The 19,081-nt window shown below is 42.3% G+C and overlaps 1 protein-coding gene across 1 annotated transcript; it reads right to left on the bottom strand.

Moving 5' to 3' along the window:
* Window positions 1–3,129: 3,129 nt before the first annotated feature.
* igsf5a (immunoglobulin superfamily, member 5a) lies at window positions 3,130–8,615 on the bottom strand. Its single transcript, XM_068600091.1, has 8 exons — window positions 8,549–8,615; window positions 6,681–6,998; window positions 5,826–6,116; window positions 4,818–4,937; window positions 4,658–4,682; window positions 4,443–4,537; window positions 4,220–4,284; window positions 3,130–3,231 (listed from the first exon to the last, which is right to left on the bottom strand). The coding sequence occupies exons 1-8, from the start codon at window positions 8,613–8,615 to the stop codon at window positions 3,130–3,132; spliced, it is 1,083 nt and encodes a 360-aa protein (XP_068456192.1).
* Window positions 8,616–19,081: the final 10,466 nt, after the last annotated feature.

Below are 19,081 nucleotides of genomic sequence, written 5' to 3'. Positions count from 1 at the left end.
CAGTCCCATCTGCATTGCTAATGTGATAAGTCAGCATAACCTCACAGCATGATGCAGTCAATTCCATCATACAATAAGAAATACACAATTGTGTTAAAAGAACAGATTATGACTATCACACACAACCAATGTCCCATTGTTCTTTTTGTTTCATCTGTCCTGACCTCAGCTACTCAATCCTGATTATATGTTATCTCCACTCCTCCGTTCTATGTCAAGTGTGTGGTGATGAGTATTGTTAACATTTTGTCATTGCCCTTTACTTCCTGCTCCCCCAGACAAATCTTAAGCAGACTCACAAGGACAAAACATTTTTGTTGACTTTTTTCCTTGAAATCATCGCGGTTCAGTGTCATTTATGACTGATATACTACAAAATAAAACCTAAATACTCATAAATAGGTTAATAATCAAACATGCGTAAAGGAACGACAGACGTCTGGCACAAAGAAATGATGCTAAGATGCAGATTGTATGAATGCAACTGCTGCTTCTTACCTGCAGATTAGCATGAGTAGCGGGCCAATATGATAATTATTATTATTATAATCTATAGTCTGGTCAACCTACAGCACGTTTTCTTTGCATATTGCTCTGACAGGACAGGCTGTGTGGTGCCAGCAGGAGGCATGCGTGTCATCCCGGCTCCCTGCACACAGCCAGGTTGCTGATTGAGGGCTGATTTGGGAGATTAATTTGCCCGACATTCTTCATGTAACGATAAAAGTGCTTAGGGAAGGGCCCTGAAAGCCAGCATGAGTTGACAAGCCACACTATATATATGGCTTATGAACAGTCATTACTACAGCTATATTCATTTTATTAGTTTCATCAGGAGAGCCAATAAAGTTTTTTTTTCTGCGCAAAGCATGATGCAATTATAGTGCTGTATAATATTAAGAGCAACACAGGAAAAGGTTATTGCTTAACCTGAAGTCAAGTTAGTTTCTCAGTAGAGATAATATGACGTAAAAGGATCTTTCATATTAATGCCATTCATAATATTTGTAATTTAGAAACACAAACAGAGCAGGTAATGTGTTTCTCTGACTTCAATGGTCCTCATGTAACAGAAGAGCTTCACTCCCAGCGAAGACAAACATCCTCAGCATGTCAGGCTGACACAGCAGCACTCTAATGTGCATTACTCCCATCATTTGTTCAGACGCAGAGGCGCAATAGTGACATTATGCTTACACTGTACATGTCTGCAGAGCTGTACGCTAAATGATGGTAAGGTCCTGGATCCATCCTTTTTCTGCCACTCATCCAGCAGGACGCTGTTTTCTGAAATATATAAACTACAGTTCAGCGCCAAGCAGCAGAGAGGCAAAGTTAGCATCTGTGAACATGGTGGAGAATTTAGCGGCTAAAAAAAGCCAGATCTTTTTCTCTCTGTAGTTGGTGGAGACCAAACGGAGCAAAAAGAGAGTGAATCTTACATTCACCAGGAGGCCAGAAACATAACTCATAATACATAGTTGCTCTATATATTAATACGTGCTTGCTAACAAGTCAGCCATTAATCTTAACAAGTGCTAATATGTTAATGTTACCCAGCGCACAAGTGGCTAAAGAAAGTGAATGTAGGTTTAAGTATCCAAAAAAAATAAGCAAAAAGCATTGCATGAAACTATTTTTACTTTTTATATATCGTCATCCTTCCACAATTGAACAACTTCTAATGAATAAAATCCAAATCAAATCAAATGAATGACCTTTAAAGATCACCAGTGTTGGATCACCAACAATAGATGTGTCCATGTCCCTCAGTGAGCCCTGGACAAACGGACACCTGGAGACGACACCTTTCCAGTGTAGGAACCTCTCCAGGGATCCAGAGAATCTGCTGACTCGAGCCTCACGGCTGCTGTCTAGTGGCGGAAGCAAACATGTAACCAAGAGGGCCTCAAAATGTCCACTCAGACTTGTGGTGGCTATTCCATACAAAGATAACATTAAATCCAATCACCAATCAGCCGATTGAATTAAAAGCCTCATTAAGTGGCCTGATAATGCAGAACACTGCCCCTGCACAGTGAACATCATGCAATCACCTAATGGATCCCCCGTGAGCGACGCCATCGCTGGCTCGCGTCTGATCCCACAGCTCAACTCGGGTGAGCTCGCTCCCCCGCCGGTGCTTTTTGGCCAACAAGTCCAGTAATTTGTGTCCTGGCCAAGTAAAGGTCATCGGGGTTCAGCTGGCTCAGCAGCACAAAACCCCCATGCTGACTGGTCAGACTGAAACGGACTGCCATTAGAGCGAAGAGAACCCGACGCATTTCCATGATGGATACGCTTTGGATCAGTGACTCCCGACCTCTTCGACCCTCCATCACCCACTGCATCCGTCTTCGAGTTCCAGTTGTTATTTCAATGTTTGTCGCCGAAGAATAAAATAATGGAGGTTAAAAAATAGAAGAAAAAAAATAGAAAAAATAACATCCAGTCAAAAGTTGAATAAATACGCTCTGAATTCCATATTGAGCACCTTTAATAATTGTTTTAAATGTACGACGCGTTATCAATTCATACGTGTGAATTGTTCATCCCTGTATGTGAAAAGGGTTTATTGGTTAATTCATTATTTCTTCACGTCTTAAAAATAGGCCACCGAGCAGGGAAGCATTACATTTAGGGAGGATTACATTTTAAGACACTTACAGATGCAGGAGAACAAGGTAGGATTATAATTACATAACTCATAAACACAAATATATGGCTTAATATAAACTGCCCGAGCGATGCAACAAAAATACGGCCTCTGTCTGAATTAGATAACTCAGAAATACAAATATATGGCTTAGTATAAACTGCATTAGCGTACAAAAATATGGCCTCTGTCCCGTTAAGTCAACAGCAGCCCTCATCTGGTCTGTGATGGTACTGAGGAGGAATACATATCCTACGATACAAACAGTTCGCATCCTTCACAGACAGCTTTCTAGGCAGTGCACGAGATGAAATACATGTCCCGCATGTCTCCTCTGCCCATGGCGTTTAGGCTGGGCAGTCAGTGTTTTTTCCACCTTTCTCCAATGTTTGGAGACGGAAACCAGCGGAGCTTCAGGCTGCTGTGCCAGTCTGTTACCAAAACTTCTCCAAGTTGTGGTCCTCTCCCTGTGCTTACACGATGGTGACATGTCTGTGTTTCTTGACGCCTGATTCCCCCACAGTGATGTGGGCTGCACTGTAGTCGTTTCCTGCCTGGTTAGTGTTCCAGGCCACCTGAAAAAAATTGAACGCAACACACTTTTGACATTAGCAATGCATCTAATTTGCCACATTAAGATAGCAAAGACTCATATATCTTTTCCTGCTTGCGATTTCAAATCAAAGTTTATTGAACTCATAAACTCTGCAACTATATTGCTCCACTTGAAAGGCAATCACTTTGACATTACTAAGCTGTAATTGTGGGTTTGAATAATGTAGTGATGTGTTTATGAGGCACCTCATTCATCACTGGAATTGGTTGAATCAAGCAATGAGTTACCCATATGTACTGTGCCATGGCTGATAAATGCCACTTAAAATGATTAGCATCTTTATAATTAACGATAATAAATGCACATGGTTTCTAATTTATCTTTTTAATTCATAAGAGCCATGTTAAGATCACCACCTCTTGCTTTTCCTACAGAAAGCAACTTTATTTACTTAAAATAATGCAGTGTGGCAGTGCAGTGTGGGGCAACATTATGATGTGATTACTTTTGTTCACTTCTCATGTGAAATAGTATCTCAAACATCCGTGACACAAAGTCACAAACTGTCACAATGTCTCGGTTGTGTTTGTTCAAAGTAAGATGTTGAACATTGGAATTATGATTCATGCTAAAAGTTGGCACGTTAGCATGCTGACTTTAGCATTTAGCTCAAAGTGTTGAGAGCGACATCCCAAATGACACCAAATGGCAGGGAAGGGGATTAAAATCTGTACTTCACTTTTCAAAATTCCTTTCCCAGCATGTTTGATATATTTACTTGGATCCTGCGGTTCACTGCAACCACCTCCCCGTGGTATCTCCACATATAGCACAGGGTTTGTGCCACTTATCAGATAGTTAATAACTAAAAAAGCAAAGCATAAAGATTTTAAGATGACTTAATCTAATTTAATGGCCAAATATGAGGAGAAATTAGCAATTAGCACACAAAAAAAACTAACAAGCTTCATTGCGCATCATTTTCTACTGCCACTGAACAACCTTACCTCATGAACTTCGGAGGCGCTTGTCTGAGAAAAGCCGCTGTCGGCGAGTTTGCTGGGAGCGACACCTGCACGGAGACGAGAGAAGAGAGAGGAGCTGTGACTTCACTGTGCCGCGTAGCACACCGGCTGCATGGTAAAGCATGTGGTGATAGAGTGCCCGTTTGTTAAAGATTGTCATTTGAAGCCTGCGTGTGTTTGTGCACGTGCACTGAACATGTCTCACTTGTTTGGTCCTCCGGCAGGTATCCTGCGTTCTCTTGACCCTGTCTCTGTCCGGCTGCATTGCCACCGCTCATCTGGCTCTGCGTCCTCGCTCTTCTGCCACAAACAAACAGATGGTTTTGCATGAAAACATGGCGAGAAACACATGCTTTAAGTCGGTTGAAGAGGTATGAATAAGTATTGACACAACATTGATTGTATCTGGTGGACGCCTACCTCATTTCATCCTGGTAGTTGGGTTCTGAGGAGGATTATAAGGTCGCGTATTAATCCATGTGAATGAGACATGCAGCACTTTTTGCTGAGGTGATTTTTGCATTTGTGAATTTGAACATGCGACACGGTGTAAGTTGGACTGATTTAATAAGGGCCTTACGCTTTTCTTCCCTGAGTTTGCAGCAGAAGATGATTCCGATGATGAGCAAAACCAGCAGCGCGACACCGCCGATGGACACGACCACAGCTATCAGCACGGTCCAGTCAGGAGGCTTGGGAACTGTTGCAGAGAGGACAACCGGCGTTCAGGAGACACTCCAACAACGAAGGTGTTGTCAAATAAAACGGTCAAATTGCAAAAACTGACCACACCCGAAAAGGAGGAAAGAAGCACAATATTGTGTCAAAATGAAATGTTTCTCTACGCGTCAGATCTGCCTTTCTCTTTCCCCTCCAACATGCAGGATGCAGCTAATCAGAAATGACTCGTCACACTGCTCCTCAATGTTATCCGTGTTATCAGGGTGCAGACTCTGGTGGAAACCGTACACTCGGGGTTGTGTTAAATGTTTTTCATTTGCATTCTATTTAGTTAAAAAAAGACTTGTTTTTATCCGATTATTCTTCAGTTAAAGGGGTCATATGTTCAGACGTGATTCCACTAAACTGCCTTTGCATCGTCTGATTTATTAGTTTCCATCATTACTGTGATTCAAACACATGAAAGACACTACAAGGCCATTTGATGTGGATGTGGTTCCTTCTTTTTTTTGTATATTCCCCATCTTATTAAGTGTTATTAAGTGCGTCATGCAGCGTGGGACTCCCACTGGACTCGGCCTCAGGTACACTATGGTCTTGGTCATGACATGGTCTCACTGTGAGGGGTATAGTCTTTAGCCCTGCTGGCTGTGTGGCTCTGGAGTTGGCCATGTTTAAGGCTAATTCGCTAATATGCTACACTAACATGGTAAACATCAGCAAGGGACAATTGTCATTGTGAGCCTGTGAGCATTGATGCTGCCCCACACTGTCCTAATGGTGTAGCAGCAGACCTGGTCTTCCTGAACCTTTTCACATCCCAAAGGTCGCGTTTAATGGGAAACTACCTCAGCAGCTGAGAGGACTTCCTTCATTGAGAGAAGAAAGTTGTGAAAGCTCTTCTTACCAACCACCAGGAAGACCGAGCTGGATTGCGGGCGTGTGAGCGACAGCACAGTCGCCTGACACTCCACCATGGCGTTGCTGACGGCCTGGAAGCTCAGGACGCTGGTGGAGTTGAAGGCCTCGCCGTCGGCCACGCTGGTGGTGTTGTACAGGCTGCTGTTCACAGCTCGGCCGTTTCGGGTCCAGCTGACGGCGGCGGCGGGGAACCAAGCGGACGTCACGCACCGGAACTCCACCTGCTGGTCCTGCTCCACCGTCACGTTCCCGCCCTGGATGTCCACCGTACCGCTCTCTGAGAAACAAAGACAGGGACGGAGGAGAGGTGACGTCGGGAGCCGTGGTCGTTGAGTGATGAGAACATGTGAAAGCAGTGCAGAGGGACGAACATGGATGAACAAGTTCGGCCCAACTATATAATAAAAAACAGATAAAAACTCATATTACAGGACACACACACAGAGGGAGAGGGACTCTCTGCTCATGGAGACATTACTCCACCCTGTGTCTTTACATTTACATTGTTTGCTTAGTTTAATCCTCAGAATCTCAGAAAAGCAAACCAACGTGCCAAAACTTGCAGGTGGGGTGAGTTTGTTAGCTTTGGGTGAAGATTTTTTACTACAAGCGAGGAGACTGTCTGAAATCATTGAAGTCCTAATCAGCCGCATGCGATAGAGCTCTGTCATTTAAAGAATCAATATCCCATTCACAGCCAGATTGGAGCCCAGATGTTCCACAGAGAGATTACCTGAAGATAATCTGACCGCATCGAGGTCAGAGGTCAAAGGATAGCACCAAACCCCCTGGCCCAAAATTCACCCAACAACAAATAAGTGCTGCCTGATGACGACCCCACCTTGCACGTGAAGCTGTGCCGTCTCGGAGCCGTAGTCCCCCAGCACCCTGCACACCACCGGGCCGGCGTCAGCGCTGCGGTTGACCTTATGGATGGTGAACTGCACACAACTGGTGTCGCCGCTGGAGCAGAAGCTGGCGGTGAAGCGCTCTGAGGACGAGGTTACGTTGCCGCCGACGGGGAAATTGAGGACCAAGTATTCTCTGACTGTCCAGGTCATGAGTTGCCAGTTTCCTAGCACGGTGGCGTTGAATCGCGCATCAGAGCCTTGAAGCACCGTTGAATTCAGCGGCTGCAGCTGGAACCGTCCCGACACGGCTGGATGGGAACGAGACGACGTGTCAGGAAGGAACGAGGGAGAGTTCAGAGCTTTTCATCTTGTTGTTATGGCGCAGGACTCTTTATCCTGCCGCCGTGCCCTCTTTTTGTACCGGAACGACTAAAAGACGTGATTTGGGTTCAAATGATAGGCTGAAAAATAATATTGATGGATAGACTCTGTGACTTTATTGAAGAGCCAAAATGAAGCTCAACATTTTTTTTCATATTAATAAAGCTAATTATTCAGCTCTATCTATATTTGTCACACAAACAAATCCATAACTTAATTCACTCGGCGATGTTCGCCTGAAGAAGTCTGTCACCAATTATTCTATTCTATTAATATTTGTACTAGATAAGATAAAATAAGATAATCCTTTATTACTCCCTCAGTGGGGAAATTACAGGTTTACAGCAGCATTGCTCACCAGTAAGTAAAGAGGAAAAAATGAAGTAATATAAATAACAGTAGAACAGTAATAAAACAAATTAAAAAAATTAACAGTAAGAAGAATATTAAACATACAGATGGAATACAAATGTGTGTAAACGTACTTAAACGTAGTACTTTTCGTATTTAATATATCATAATATATGATTAATATAAATGTATCATATCCAATATACATATATACAATATAATATTATATATTTTAAATTGTTGTAGCCTAAATTGTAATCCACTGCAGGCGTGTGATGGCAGCACGTTGCAGTCGTTCACATCCAAAGTAAAGCAACAGAATGAGTTCCTTCAGCAGAGGAATGCAATGTGGCTGAGCTTTCCCCTCGACTCCGGACAAAGAGTCGTACACGTCGCTCTTTGTTCAAGTCAGCGCCTGAGACATGTTTGTGTTTGCTCAAGGCGCGTGAACACGTGGATTTAGTTTTCTTGGTTCTTGGCGAGACTGAAACTCAAACAAGGACCTGCGCTGATCCTTCACGCGTCGAGCATCAAAGCTGAGGCGGCGGTCTGCGCGTGTTTCCTTGGATGTGTTCTTACTGCTTTCGCATCCCTCAAGAGGAAGCAGAAGCAACGCTGAGGCCGGATTAGACCTGGTAGTTTGCTGTCTTGTTCCCTCATGGCTGCACCGAGGGTAATAATTAATCTAAGCACCCAGAAAACCTGCTCTTGTGTTCAGAAACTATGTCTCTGATTAGTCTCTGCATGATGAAAAGCTTCGCAAAAGTTCAAGACAAAACTTTTTCAGGTTACGTATAATTGTAATTGTTGGTTCGGTTCCTTCTCTCTGACTCAGGAGTGGATATAAGTGATTAAAGCGATTTAATTTCCCCACAGGGATCATTCAAGTTTAATCTAGTCCTCCTGTAAGGCCATTTATCTCGCTGCTGTGCTGCTATTAAGGGCCCAGCGAATGTTAAATGAAACACATACATTGAATTATCACACCATGTGGGAAATGAGCCAAAAGTATTTCGACCTCAAATTGCGAGAATCCAGAAATAAATATTATTTGTTTGTTTTTTCCTCTAAATTCTGTCCTGGTTTTTACAAACCGCATAATCCTATTTGAAAGGTGAATGCTGACCTCCAGTTGCACACAGTAATAATCCGATGCGGAAGAGGCCGGGCCTTGATTTCCACGCAGCAGTCATGTTAGTGTCGTTGTCCTGAAAAGACAGAAGAGAGAGACGGCTGTGAGAACGCTCAGTCCGTTGTCCTCTGACAATGTTCAGAAAAAGGCTTCAGATAGCAACATGAACAGAAATCACACACGTATGTGCACATGTTTTAGTTTGAATGATCTCTAATGAGAGCTGAAGGACAATCTGAAGTGCGCGGTTTACGTCTGTGAACGTGACAGTTGAAGAACGTATTATGATGAATTTGAAAGGTTTCAAGAACTGACGTCAGAAGAAGTAGAAAAATCTCTCTATTAGGGAGTTAAACTGGAAATAAATGACACAAAAACAAAAACTGAGCCTCCACGGAGGACAGGGCATCGCGAAAAGTGTCGATGACATCATCAGTTAGCCGCTTAGCTTGATTTTAGCTTGCAGGGAGAGTTGTTCCCTTTTCTAGATAACATCTGCTGTGACCTGTAACGAGGTTGTTTTTTTGTATGAAATCTACAAGATTGTTTTATAATTCTGTTGTTTCACGAAGGGAACTGGTCAGACGTTTTTGATATAATTTGATATAATCCGCACAAAATTTTTACGTCGCAAAAAAATGATTTGATCCAGTTTTCTGTTCTTCTTCTCTGCGTTTCCGTACTCACCAGCATTGACGCTCACTAATGGTCCCCGTGGATAAAAATCCCTGACTTCGTGACCAAATATTGCTCAAAAGCAAAAGCATCTTCCGTTTAAACAAACTTACTGCATGAGAGCTGCCGCCGCCGGTGTGGAAATGGATCAAAGCTTCATTTCCTGAAGCAGCAGATGAGCGGCGGGGCTCCACCTGAGCCTGTAAACGAGTCCCACAGGGAGCAAGGTCCAGGTCCGGCCTCTGAAACTCAGACGCCTTATCACCTTCAGTCTACCTGTCAGTGAGTAATAAAGCGTGTGGCTATGGGTGTGAGGCTGACGTTTACACCTGCTGAAAGAAAAGACACGTTTGGTGGCTGAGTCTTATCACCAGCTTGACTTCAAGGAACATTCTTTGTGAGCCAGACGGCTTATGTCTGTGATTATTGCCTAATACTCTCAGTGAAATATATTATATATAATACATCTCATGCAAATCGTTTCTACTCACGTCACAGAATGTCCATGTCCTTCCATAATTGCAATTCCAGTCTGTCTCGTGTGATTCTTCTAAAAAAAGAGATAAACAGTCCTCTCCAGTTGGGGCTGTTGTTCATACACAGACAGAACGGGGAAACTAAATTAAAACACATGTGAAATGAAGGAAATGTAAAAAGAACAGAAAAATATCCTTTGACTGAATATGTTTGAGGCCAGAGAGCTGAGCAATCAGCAGTGACCCCTTTTTTTAGTTTAATGCATGACCATGACGTCACAGGGAGGAACACACTGTGCTCTACATGAATATCAGGGACATGGTTTCTTAAAGTTGTTGTATTATATTGTTGTTGTAGCATATTCCCTAAAACAGCATTTTTACAGGGGGTTTAAATTTTCATATTTTCATTTTAGTGTCTTACAGAATGCATGGGCCAAGACTAGACAGAATGATGCTCCATTAATATGAATAAAATGTTCTTCAAGGCCCTGAATACTTGAGAAGGGATTTTATTGAGGAACTCTCATGACCGGCTTGCTTCAGCCTGAAGACACAATCGCTGTAAGACGCTTCAGAAGGAGTTTACTCTACATCACTGTGTGCTTTTAAACACACACAAGAACACACACATTCAGCTCATACTTGAGTCGCAGGATGTTTATTTGCCGAGGAGGACTTTGTCCATCGTGGTGTTTTACTTCTGGTAAATTTTGGCGAACTGGAGTCGTGTTCTGACACTTAAGCTTCTCCAGAAAAAAAAAGGAGATAAGCTCTCGTCCTAGCTCCCCAGACTCAAATCAGGCTTATTTATAGCACTTTTTAAAGACATAATCACTATAAAGAGGGGGAAAGATGGCGCACGTCTTTCGGTGACCTGACCTTTGACCTCAGGAAAGAAAAACAAGAGCTGTTTAGTGTTTCCAAACTTCATCTACACTCCTGACCATTTCTACTGCCATTCACCTTATAATATCTTGAATAGGTAAACCAGCTATTTAGAAGAGATGTATGTTTGAGCTATCACAACTTTGTTTCATGTGTTATTACATGTTAAATACTTGACATACATTTATTCAAAAGATTAAAGTATTTGGGTGGAGTCATCGCTATGCTAGCCTTTCATGTTAGAGTCAAAGTTATAAGTAGGCGACTATTATAAGAACAATATGAACATTCAGGCGTCCTCGTGTGGCTCAAAGGTGCAGTGCAGATATAAAAGCTCAATAAATGACGAGAGGAATTCTACTCATTTATTTGGCGACCAAAATAAAATCTCCTTCGACCCAAACCTTGAGAAAGGGGATAGTATTTAAACTTTTCCAGAAAACCTTCATTTCCCCTTGTGTCTTAATTCCTCATGAATCCAGCAGCTACACTGTCTTTATAGGACTAACAACCAAACTGGAGCACATTTTGTGACAGAATAAATATGAAACTATTACCAATTTACATGATTTTAATATGCTGGTGCCAGACAGTCAATCTAATATCTATTATTTTAGATCATGGGAAAGGAGGGACCGCCAAAATTGTCTTTGGCTGCGACATCATTGCTTTGAACATTGGATCAGAAACACGCTGCATATGTCCGGGTCACGCTGCGGCCCTGCAGCAAGCTGCATGAAGGGAGTCTGTGTGTGGACCAGAGTTCACACTCCCCCTGTGGACATGTGACACATTCTGATGAGTGTCAGTGGGATGGCTGCGGCAAGCTCATCATCATCATCATCATCATCATCATCATCAAGCTCATCACCACCAAGGTCATCAGCACCAAGGTCATCAGGACAACACAGTCTGAACCACCCTCTGCAGAAGAAGCTGATACTGACTGAGTTTCTGATTTCTACCACAAGAGGTCGCTGTAGGATCACGTTTACTTCTACAGAAAGTCTTTTAGTCATGCAGTAATGATTATATGCAGACGTTTTATATGCATTTTGATTTGTATCACATCTGTTTCCCCACAAATAATTGAGGCATGAAAAACATATTGTGCCGAAAAACAACATCAAATGGACAATTATAAAATACATTTTTACAAATGTTTTCAACACAACAAAAACGTGTATTTACTTGCAGAATAGGATGAATGTCACTCTTCATGTTTCCAACAACAAATGTGATAATATTACGTTGCCATATTCTGTTGGGTGGAAGTCTTTGTGCATGAAGACAGAGGAAGTAAAATGCATTAATAAAGCACGCACATAATGTATGCAGCTGTGGAACAAGTATTCAGATGATCCACTTGAATAAAATATGTATACCACACTATATAAATACTATACTGAATTCAGAATACTTACTGACTTTCTTGCACAGTGTTCTATTGTCTTCATCATTATCATTTACATGTAAGCAGTACTTTTTTGTAATAATTAGTTAGTTTGATCTCATGCTTTGGGTTTTAAATCTTAATCTGCAAAGTGTGAGATAAATGTAGAAGGAGTAAAATGTATAATCTGTCCCAATGAAAAGTACTAGTACGTCATGATTGTTCTTAAGTAGTACTTGAATGAATGTACTTTGTTCCTCTCCACCACTTGCTGTGTTTGAATTGGGCTGGCAGTCAAAAGGGATGTCTCGTGTTTGTATTTTTCTTGGCGTAAATTGCAGATTTTAAATATGTATCGGATACAATGACTGACCCGCCATGCGTGAAGTTGTTTTCCGCTCGACTGTTTTTTAAACACATTTTTTCCAGCGTGAAACCTGAAGAAAAATATCAAAAACTGTCCATGAACTACTTGGCAGGCCTTCAGCGGAACAGCCTCCTGATAGCAGACCTCCTCTGCTCCAGCAGAGAGGATCCACGCGACCCCCTCTACATACCGCTCTGCTTATATAGGCTCCTTTGGCCCACAGTTGTGGTTTTACGAGGGAAGCAGCGACGTATGAGCGGGAATGTCTCCAGACACAGCTGGTATTGTATAGGCAGAAGCGAGCAGACAACCATGAAAAACAGGAAGTAGATAGTGGGGGGAGGGTCAGCAAGACTGCCCCTCCGATCCCCTGAATGCGGCCTGCGATGGAAATGATTCAGAGGACCTCGCCACCCGAGCCGCTGTGTCAGAGATCATCAGTCATAACTCATCGTGCCTCCTCGCCTTTGTCTCCGGGCCTTTGACTTCACGGCCATCCCATTGTTTCATTTCATTGTTTGCCAACACAGATTAGTGGCATTCAATTGCCACCTTACGTGAGAGAAGAAGCTACGACCCCACAATGGAGTGCTTTCTATAGATAAGACGGCCCTCCTTCAGAGCGAGCGTTACTTGTGTTTGTGGGACTTGTTTTTGTTGTGTCAGTCATTGGATGATCAATGGTTAAAGCCGACTAAGGTTTATTGTTACTGAGCTTATTAGGCAGCGTTGCCACTGGGGCGAGCCTCCACCCTCTCACATGTAAATGACTGTGTTAACAGCAGGTCATGGGCACTCCCCTCTTTACACTGCAACACATTGTTGGCTGCTGGCTGGACATCTACATGACTCATGTTGTCACATTATTTATTTATATTATGATTTATATATAAAGTGAGAGAGACATCTCTGATCACATGTCCTCCTTTTGAGGCGCCACATACAAGATTTAGGCATCAAACAACTCCTGTTATGTAAAGATATAGTGCAGGGACGTCTACCTGAGCAGAGAATGCAGTCGTTCTGTGTGTGTGTGTGTGTGTGTGTGTTGTAATCCGAACTTCTCTTGGCTTTGTTTACATAGCCTGGCCACACGTGCCTTGAAGTGCATGTTTGTGCACGTGACCGTGCCCCATAGCCGCCGCTCTGCACTGCTCTCGTACGGCGATTACAGCATAAAACATTGTTAGCTCTTTTAGCTTTTTGCTGCCCTATTAGCGCTCTCAGCACCGTTAGCTGCTAGCCGCACGCTTAGCCATGTTAAGAGCCGTTGAGAGGCAATCGAAATGCTCCCGATTTTTCTATATAGCATCTTTACAAAAAAAAGGCACATTCTGCAAGTTTAGTAACGTCACAAAATGAATGGTTACATATCTAATTCTTAACCAAAGAAATCACTATTTCGCTACACTATCAAACTATAACGTGTGTCCGGCATGTTTGTGTTGGTTCCTAATGTGAACTCTGCTGGTTCTGGAGCCCCTCTCACACATACTAGTGTAATCTGGCTTTACCCGCTGCTCCATATGGGAAGGCTGCATTTGCTTCATGGGATAAATCCACTTAGTGAGAGAGAGAGAGAGAGACAGAGAGAGAGTCAGATTCTCCTTACATCCAGCTGATCCATTCACGGTCATATCTGTGCTTACCTGCCTGCAGCACATGCTGCACCTGACCAATGGCTGTGTGTTTATGCGAAACAAAGCTGCCCAGTCCCACCTGTTCCTGGTCTGCTAGACTTGACCAGCAGCTACTGAACATTTGCAAATCAGTGCGCGTGTGTGTGCGTGTGTGTGTGAAAGAGAGAGAGAGAGAGAGTGAAGAAGTTGCCCTCGGTCAAAGAGGCTTTGGATGAGGTCACCTTTACTTCATCCTGTCACCACTCCCCTGAGGATTACGGCAACGTCTCTGTTCCTGTAACCTCTGAGACAACTCTGTGTTCCTTTCATTCTTTTATTCGGCCGAACACGTGCATTAGGACTTCTCGCTGTCCGTCAAAAGAAGAATGAAAAAAAACGAGCAGTTGTCGGAGTCGCAGTCGTCTCCAGAGTGTTCTCACTACTCCAGAGTTGACAAGGAGGGAAAGGACAGCAACAGGCAGCAGCTGTGATGGAAGGGCTGCCCCGCACTCAGCACAACAAGAGTATTGTTATCTAAGACCTACCTAACTCCTCCCCTCCCTCCCTCCACCACTCCGCCATGCATATACAGTATCTTGACAGACTCCCGCAGAGTGCTGCAGGACATTCTTTTGCAACATGCTGATTTTCACGTTATGCAAAGCCGGTTGTACGAGGCAGAGCGGAGAAAAGTCAAAGTACAGCTTTTGCAGTTCAGTGGTGGAACTTCCATGATCAAATGATATGGACAGGTTTTAGCTAGTTTAAAGCAATAGATAACACACTTATCTTAGCAACCGTGTTGTGCCCTGACACTCCATTTTGAATTTTGCCTGCCATAAAGAAAATCTGATTAAACTGTAAAGCCGACTCCATGTTGTTCTGTTGATCACTTCCAGCAGACATTTTCTTTCCCAGCATTTTTTTTTTACCAACTGGATGAGCTAAACTCAGCTCCTTTTGTCACATTTTCTTCTGTGTATTTCTTTATTTGACCAAATAATATTAATTCTGTTTAAAGTACTCCACAATCAGTGGTGAAAGACATAATAAAGTACAAATACCACAATGTAAATAAAAAAATCCATAACTATAGTAAAAGTTCTGCATTCAACATTGAACTTGTGTAAAAGCACACGTGATGTGAGCAGAATGCACAGCGACACAAGTATAAGTCCTGATATTATTACAAATATTATATTATTGTATCAGAATGACTGCTGCCTTCATGTGTATGAAGGAATATTTATGCTTAGTTGATCAAAGTGGATATCATTTGAACTACCTTTGCCATTGTGGGTTTTTACATACAATCTTTCTGTATAAAGCAACTAAAATCAATATAGTATAGCATAAAGCACAATATCGCCGTCTCTGAAATGCAGTGGTGAAAGTATAAGATCGAATCCTAAACTACTGTACTAAAGATACTGAATAAAAAATGCTAATCATTAATTTAGCAGCAAACAACTGTCCGGTTACAGCTGATAATGCTTTTCTGACCCACAGGGTCGTCGTAGAAGCGTAGCGCCCACCCCTCGGTTCCAACAAAGGTCGACACTATTAGCGCTGTTAGCACCGTTGTTGTTGTTTGCGCTTTTAGCGTCATGCTGGTTTTTTACACGGTTAGCACCATTAATGCTGTTTGCACTGTAAGCGTCACGCTGTTGTTTGCACTATTAGCGTCATGCTGTTGTTCACACTATTAGCACCTTTGATGTTGTTTGCACTGTTAGCGTCATGCTGTTGTTTACACTGTTTGAGCCGTTGATGTTGTTTACATTGTTAGCACCTTTGATGTTGTTTGCACTGTTAGCGTCATGCTGTTGTTTACACTGTTAGCACCTTTAATGTTGTTTGCACTGTTAGCACCTTTGATGTTGTTTGTACTGTTAGCGTCATGCTGTTGTTTACACTGTTTGAGCCGTTGATGTTGTTTACATTGTTAGCACCTTTGATGTTGTTTGCACTATTAGCGTCATGCTGTTGTTTGCACTATTAGCGTCATGCTGTTGTTCACACTATTAGCACCTTTGATGTTGTTTGCACTGTTAGCGTCATGCTGTTGTTTACACTGTTTGAGCCGTTGATGTTGTTTACATTGTTAGCACCTTTGATGTTGTTTGCACTGTTAGCGTCATGCTGTTGTTTACACTGTTAGCACCTTTAATGTTGTTTGCACTGTTAGCACCTTTGATGTTGTTTGTACTGTTAGCGTCATGCTGTTGTTTACACTGTTAGCACCTTTGATGTTGTTTGCACGGTTAGCGTCATGCTTTTGTTTACACTGTTTGAGCCCTTGATGTTGTTTGCACTGTTAGCGCGGTTGGTAATGTTGTTGTTTGCACTGTTAGCTATGTGAGAATCCGGCGGTTCAACTGTCACCATGTTGAGAGCTGTGTGGAGGCAATAGAAATGCTCTGAAGTCCGTCTTGAGCACTTTCAAGTTATTGTCTTTAGTTACATTCCACAGCTGTATTTATCAAATGTTCATTCCCTGCTCATGAGATGAAGGGATAAAGAACTGACGACGCAAATAAAAAACTGAGGTATTGATGTATATGGTCTCCCGAGCGAGGCTGCTATTTACTAAGCAGGATGTGTAACTAGAATTCAGAGTCTCTACGTGTTAAAGTATAAGTTTGCTGTCTTGCAACTTGCTTTAAACCATCGTAGTACTTGCACAAGGACGTTTGATAACCTCTCAATACCTTTTCAATACATTAGGTGTAAGATAATGATATATAACAATAATATATCATTAACTGGTCCTAAAAGGCCCATCATATTTATTATGCAAATTTCGCAGTGTGCGCACTTCTGCCATTTTTTCCTGTCTCACATATCTGTATCACTACACACTTCTGTGTCGTAAAGGAGAGATAGGTTTGCAGTCAATTTAGGACATAATTCAGCCAAAAACAGGACCCCAGGACCTCCTCTAAAAACCTTGAAACAAGTTAGGATTGATACCTTGTGTGCATCCTTACTTTGCTGAGTTAAGTACTCAAAGGCTATAAACAGCTCGCAGAACTGGTTGCTGTTATCGAGGTTTATATTTCCACTACAGAGGATGCTTCCGCTAATGCTTCGCTAAAGCTTGTTGCTTTGAGTGCTAACAAGATATGCAGGTACCTAATTCATGCGCTACCCACTTTGGCCTTTTGTTTTGTCAAGTGGACCAGTGGGGTGAAGTAAACTCCCGGTGTCATTACCATGATCATACTGGCAAGCATCACCATGACTTGGCCTAATTGTTTACACCTCTCTGTCCATGGGGATCCGACTTTACACTCTTTTATTTGGATAAACTGGGTAAATCTACAGGGTGTTAAATGGGGGATGGGATGCTTGTCTCTGTTGTCAATTTGCAACCCACTTTAAAGAAATGAATGCATTTCTACATTACACTAAAAGTACCTTGAAGTCTGTGACTATTGCATCTTGGGCTACATCCAGACAGTTTCTATTCCAAGATGCATCATTTTTGGTTACGTTTATACTGAGCGTCCACACATATCAGGAGGTTTAGGGCACCGAAAAAGAAGAAGTTTGATAACACTCCCGAGGCCGGATAACTTTAAAACCTCTAGGGTTACCAGGTGGTGTGGACGCGCATACGTATGGAAACGATGACGAATAAACAGACAGCGATTCATTTCAATGTGGATAATGCATTACAAGGGTTACTGACCTTGTTGTCTCGGCTCGCAGCTGTTGTGCAGTTAAATTCTGCCTTTTATAATTCTACTACTGTCGAAATGCGGAAGAAGCAGCTGTTTTTGGAGCGATTAGCGAGCAGCGTGTCCAGCGGTGTTATCATCCCTACAAAGCGGACCGCCGAAGTCCCGGTTTGCAGGCTTTGAGGACGGCTATGGACACAAACCGGAGGACTTTTCTTTCCTCATTAATGCTTATTTTGTTCTGCACAACTATTGTGACATCCACTCAGAAACTGTAAATGAACAAAAGCATAAATGCGCTCCAGTACAACAGGGACTTCAGCCACACGGCAGAGCGACGAGTGAGAACAGACAACGGAAACGAGAAAACAAGACCTGTGTTGACCAAATGTGTGGACCCGTACTCTGGCCAACTTTGACTTGTAAGTGTTCATTTTAAAGTAAATTGGATGAATGTGAGAGATGAACCTGCAACCTTTTAACTGCATTTTTTATCCAGAATATTTGTCTGTGTGAGTGTAAAGAGGAAGATTATAGAGGAAGATCTTACGTATCAAGCACTATCTTTGATTATAAAAGAGTACTGTCATATTTTTAGTAATGAAGCAACTAATTCTACTTCCTGTTTACACCAGCCCCCACGTGCCCAGTGTACATGAATAGTCATGTGATTGTCGATTTCATGTGTGGACGGAAATTATTTCATAAACAATGCTGAAACGCCCGTGTGGACGGACATTATTCCCTTTCTCACCCCTATGAAAGTAAAAAATGAAAAAGTGGGCTTTGGGTATAGTTAAACTGTTTCTCTGGAAGTAAAGCAAATCATGGTCATGTTATTAAACTTGCTATAAAATGTTATACCGAAACCTTTCTAAGCTACCATTAAAAGAAGGCGCTGAAAATCTTCAACCGCCATCCCAACTTCTTGGACTGAAGCCCAATAGCGGCAGTTTTATTTTGAAATTTGACCCGCATGTATTTGAGCTTTTGTGAGCAGTAAAATGTCTCAGGCAGGTGCGAGTCGTTGTACTCCAAACAAAAACAAAAATCAAACTTGGTGTGCTCACACACTGCTGTGGAATGATGGCCTGCAGGAAGTGTTTGATTGAGCTTCAGGAAGAGCTCAAAGATACCTCAAAAGGCAATTCATAAACCGACCTTGTCGCAATTCAAAGAAAAACAGTTGTGACATATAACTGAATGGAATTCATTTCAATAAATGGCCTATAAATAATAATGTGGCATTCATGAATGAAAAGCAAAATGAACAGTAAAAGGCAGGGTTTTTCAGTTAACTTCAATTAGTTTTTTAAATGTTTTAAAATCTCTTTGTGCACAATCACTGCCTTACTAAAAGACAGCAGAATCAATATGGCCTTGTGAAAAATGAAAAGGGAATAAGCTTGTTCTGGTGCAAAACAAT

This window comes from Clinocottus analis, unplaced genomic scaffold (assembly GCF_023055335.1).
Source record: "Clinocottus analis isolate CAN_PGR_092001 unplaced genomic scaffold, fCliAna1.0.p SCAF_5, whole genome shotgun sequence".
Taxonomy (NCBI): domain Eukaryota; kingdom Metazoa; phylum Chordata; class Actinopteri; order Perciformes; family Cottidae; genus Clinocottus; species Clinocottus analis.
The sequence above is the reverse complement of the archived record's forward strand: the minus strand, read 5'-3'. Positions and strand labels throughout refer to the sequence as shown.

Coding starts and splice junctions, on each gene's coding strand:
- igsf5a (XM_068600091.1), bottom strand. CDS start 8,615: ATGACTGCTGCGTGGAAATCAAGGCCCGGCCTCTTCCGCATCGGATTA. Junction 6,999..8,548: donor ATTACTGTGTGCAACTGGAG/GTCAGCATTCAC, acceptor GTTCCCATCCAG/CCGTGTCGGGACGGTTCCAG. Junction 4,538..4,657: donor AACTACCAGGATGAAATGAG/GTAGGCGTCCAC, acceptor TGTTTGTGGCAG/AAGAGCGAGGACGCAGAGCC.